General features: G+C 64.3%; 1 protein-coding gene across 1 annotated transcript in view; it reads left to right on the top strand.

Annotated features, from left to right (window-relative positions):
* The window catches only part of ARHGEF1 (Rho guanine nucleotide exchange factor 1), a 19,889-nt gene extending 17,104 nt beyond the window's left edge, over positions 1–2,785 (top strand). The window contains exons 22-29 of the mRNA XM_015562201.1: positions 1–116; positions 602–689; positions 828–914; positions 1,200–1,270; positions 1,357–1,443; positions 1,838–2,001; positions 2,082–2,184; positions 2,448–2,785. Of these exons, the coding sequence (XP_015417687.1) occupies positions 1–116; positions 602–689; positions 828–914; positions 1,200–1,270; positions 1,357–1,443; positions 1,838–2,001; positions 2,082–2,165 (697 nt within the window). The 3' untranslated portion in view covers positions 2,166–2,184; positions 2,448–2,785. The remainder of the gene's footprint in view (positions 117–601; positions 690–827; positions 915–1,199; positions 1,271–1,356; positions 1,444–1,837; positions 2,002–2,081; positions 2,185–2,447) is intronic.
* Positions 2,786–3,651: the final 866 nt, after the last annotated feature.

Genomic DNA, 3,651 nt, shown 5'->3' with positions numbered 1-3,651 from the left:
CGAGCTGCTGCTGCCCAAGTCACACAGCCGGACGCTGACCCCCACACCCGACGGCAAGACCATGCTGCGGCCGGTGCTGCGGCTCACCTCCGCCATGACCCGGGAGGTGGCCACCGGTGAGGCCTGGCCCTGGGCGCAAGGCATGGCTGCCTAGGGAGTGGGCAGGGAACCCTCCAAAGAGCCGGGGATCTCGCATTCTGGCGAAGGAGAGGCCACAGCAGAGGTTGAGCAGTGGGAGGCGTGGCAGGTTCAAGACCAGCTGTGGGAGGGAGGCCCAGAACTGGGCAGGGCCCTGCCATGTTGTGGGTTTTACCAAGTGAGCTGGGACACTGCCCCAGGTTTGCACAGGGCTGGCCAGCTCTTCCTGCCATTTTGAAGACACCTAACGGCGCTTGGGGGTTGTAGGGGTGCAAGAGTGGGAGCTGGGAGCCCAGTGAAAAGGGATTTGGCAACATGTTGCCAAGAAGTTGCCCTGGGGCCAGGGTGGTGGAGAGGGGCTGCCTGGGTCGATGTGGGATCATGAGCGGGAAGGCTGGGAGGAGGGCACCGCGGGTCCTCCGTGAGGGCTGCCTGGTCCTGAGCCGCCTCTTTCCCCTCACAGATCACAAAGCCTTCTACGTCATTTTCACCTGGGACCAAGAGGCCCAGATCTATGAGCTGGTGGCGCAGACCGTGTCAGAGCGGAAGAAGTAAGGGGGGTTGAGTTCCACAAACAGGCGGAGGAGGAGGGGCCCGGTCTCTGAGTCCCTGGGGACAGGGTGAGGGCAGGAAGCCCTGGCACAAGGTCTGGGGGCTCTGACTGCCCAGGTGCTGGCCTGTCTCCCCAGCTGGTGTGCCCTTATCACTGAGACCGCCGGATCCCTGAAGGTCCCTGCCCCTGCCTCCCGCCCCAAACCCCGGCCCAGTCCAAGCAGGTGAGCAGAGCAGGGGGGGACCTGGGGGGCTGGGGGGCTGGCCTGGCTTCTTGTGTGTCCCCAGAACTTGAACTCTGGCCTTGGTCCATGTGCATGCGTGTGTGCATGTGTGTGTGTCTGTGTGTGTGCTGTCCACCATGGCCCACCTTCTCCCACCCAGGCCTCTGCCTTCGCCCTGTCCTGCACTGACCGTCACTCCTTTCTCAGCCTTGACCTGTCTCGATCTCCCTCCCTGCCTCCCCTGAGGTCAAGGGTGTGGGGGTCACCCAGCACTTCCTCCCCCAGCACCCGCGAACCCCTGCTCAGCAGCTCTGAGAACGGCAACGGTGGCAGCCGAGAGATGCCTCCCACGGATGGTGAGCCTGGAGGGGCCTCCAGTGCGGGTGGGGGTGTCCACAGGGAACCAGGCAGAATCTGACCACCCATCCTGCTCCCCACCCAGGCCGGATCGAGAGAACCCTCAGCGCGCTCCAGCCCTTCTGCAGGCCCGGCCCCGAGGGCCAGCTCGCTGCCAAAGCCCTGCAGAAAGGTAGTCCCCTCTCCTCGCAGGGCTGCGCCAGCCCCACTGGTGCTTCCCATCCTGCCTCGTGCTCAGCCGCCACAAGCTGTGCCAGCCAGCCACATGCACGCCCCGGGCCCCTCTGCAGCTTCTGTCCCCTCAGTGCAGTCTCCCTGGACCCACCTCCATCCTGGGTGCCCTCCCACCCGGTCCCAGCCCTCGGCCTCGCCTATGTACTCCCTTTTGCATCCCAGCTCCATCTGCAGGCTCAGCTAACCCCAAGCTCAGCCTGGCTGGCGCCCACCCTCCCTCCCACCCACCGGCCCCTGGCTGCTCCCCTCCTTTGCCTCTTCCCTGCTCCCCTCCAAATCCCCCATCTCAACCCCAGCCCAGCCTCTGACTCTGACCCCTTGTCCCTGGCCAGTGCTGTCCCTGAAGCAGCTCCTGCTCCCCTCAGAGGAAGACAACGGGGCAGGGCCTCCCCCTGAAGGGGGTGGGGTCCCAGGGGGCGGCCCCCTGAGCCCCACACAGACCCAGGACGTCCGAGAGGAGCTACTTGGCCTGGAGGAGACCATTAAACAGCTGGAGGTGGTGGCGGGCAGGTGGGAGGGGGTGCGGGGCGGGGCTGACTCGGTGAGGGCCCCTCTCATGGATCACTCCCCAACCAGGAGGTGGAGGAGGAGTTTTGTCGCCTGCGACTCACCTTGTCTCAGCTGGGAGAGAACACTGTCCCCCAGTCTGGCTGCACCTGAGGCTCCCTGCCCCAGGCAGGTGAGTAGGGAGCGAGGGGGCTGAGCACTGTCCAGAGAAGGGGTACCAGGGGCCCCTCCACATCCGCTCCTCTCCCGTTCTTCCTCTTTCTGAATCTCCCCAGCCCACCTTCGCGTCTCCCCATCTCTGTCCATTTCTGTTTCTCAGGCCGTTTTTTGCTTTCTCCCCACCCTCCTTTTCTCTCCCCTTTTCCCATGTCTGTCTCTCTGTCTCCCCTCCTCTCCCCTCCTCTCTCCTTCCTGCTCTTCTCCTATGTCCCCCAGGCCTTCTGCAAGATGGAGAGACGGGAGGACCACCACCCACTACTGCACAGCTGCCGCAGCATATGCACCCCGAGGGCCCATGGACAGGGCGCAGGCTTTCGGGCCAAGTCTGAGGGGGTCCAGCTGGGACCACTGCCGCCTCCACCCTCCCTCTGGCCTTGGCCTTCTGCTTGGGGGACTCAGGGCTTCATTCCCCGGGCACCACAGTGATCACCATTTCCCGGGCCATCCCAGTATTGCCTGGGGGGCCACCCCCCATCTCCCATCCCCAAGTGCCTTTGCTCTGTTTTTATATCCTGAATTGGAGGTTTATTTTTAATATATATTATCTAAGGAGAGCTCTGTGTGGCGAGGTGGGCCCTGGCGTGGTGTCTGGAGCTCTCCCTGACTGGCATCCCCTGCCTGGGTCAGACCCACCACGTTGCCTTTCTCCCCTTGTTCGTTCATTCCGTGTGTTACCAGTTTTCCCCCAGGCACCCCCCCCCAGCTCCCACCCCCAACCCCCATGGTCACCCACAGTGCTGGGCACCCACATCCACACTCCTTTCTGTTCTTTTATTTTTGTAGTAAACTCTGGAGGTGGCTGTTGGGGTCATGGGGAGCTGGTGGGGAGGGAAGCCCTCCTGGGCGGGGGCTGGGGGCGGGATTATTGCTCTGAGCACCCTGTCCCCAGGGGGCCTGTGTAGAGAGGGTGTCAGGATGGGCTGGCACAGGGGACACACAGCCACACAAACACACAGGTCACAGCACGGGGGTAGGGGCGGGCGGGGAGGCTGGGCGCCGTATTGCACTTTGGGAGTGGGGCCAGGTAGGGACCCCCTCGAACGGGAGCCTGGGAAGAAGGCTGGAGGCCGTCATGTTCCCTCGCCTCTCTGGAGGGGGAGGTGAGACCCCAACCTGGGGCTGGGGAGGAAGACTGGGCAGCCACGTGTCCTGCCCTGGACGGGGCTGAGGGCTGGTCCCTGGCCTCTGGCAGGACATCGAGGGCAAACCAGACATGGAGAGGCTGCACAGGCAGTGGCCCTGGTCCCTGCCCCAGCAGAACCATCCCCCACGCTGGCTCAGCTGCCAAGCCCTCCTTTGCCCGCCTTGGGCTTGGGGGGCACGGGGAGGCCTTCGTCACCCTCACTGTCAGAGCTGCAGCCGCTGACGTCCGTGATCTCCAGCTCCGAGTCGCTGTCCTCCTTCCCTCCCAGCGTGGTCT

Source organism: Myotis davidii, unplaced genomic scaffold (assembly GCF_000327345.1).
Source record: "Myotis davidii unplaced genomic scaffold, ASM32734v1 scaffold1577, whole genome shotgun sequence".
In the NCBI taxonomy this organism is placed as follows: Eukaryota; Metazoa; Chordata; class Mammalia; order Chiroptera; family Vespertilionidae; genus Myotis; species Myotis davidii.
The sequence above is the reverse complement of the archived record's forward strand: the minus strand, read 5'-3'. Positions and strand labels throughout refer to the sequence as shown.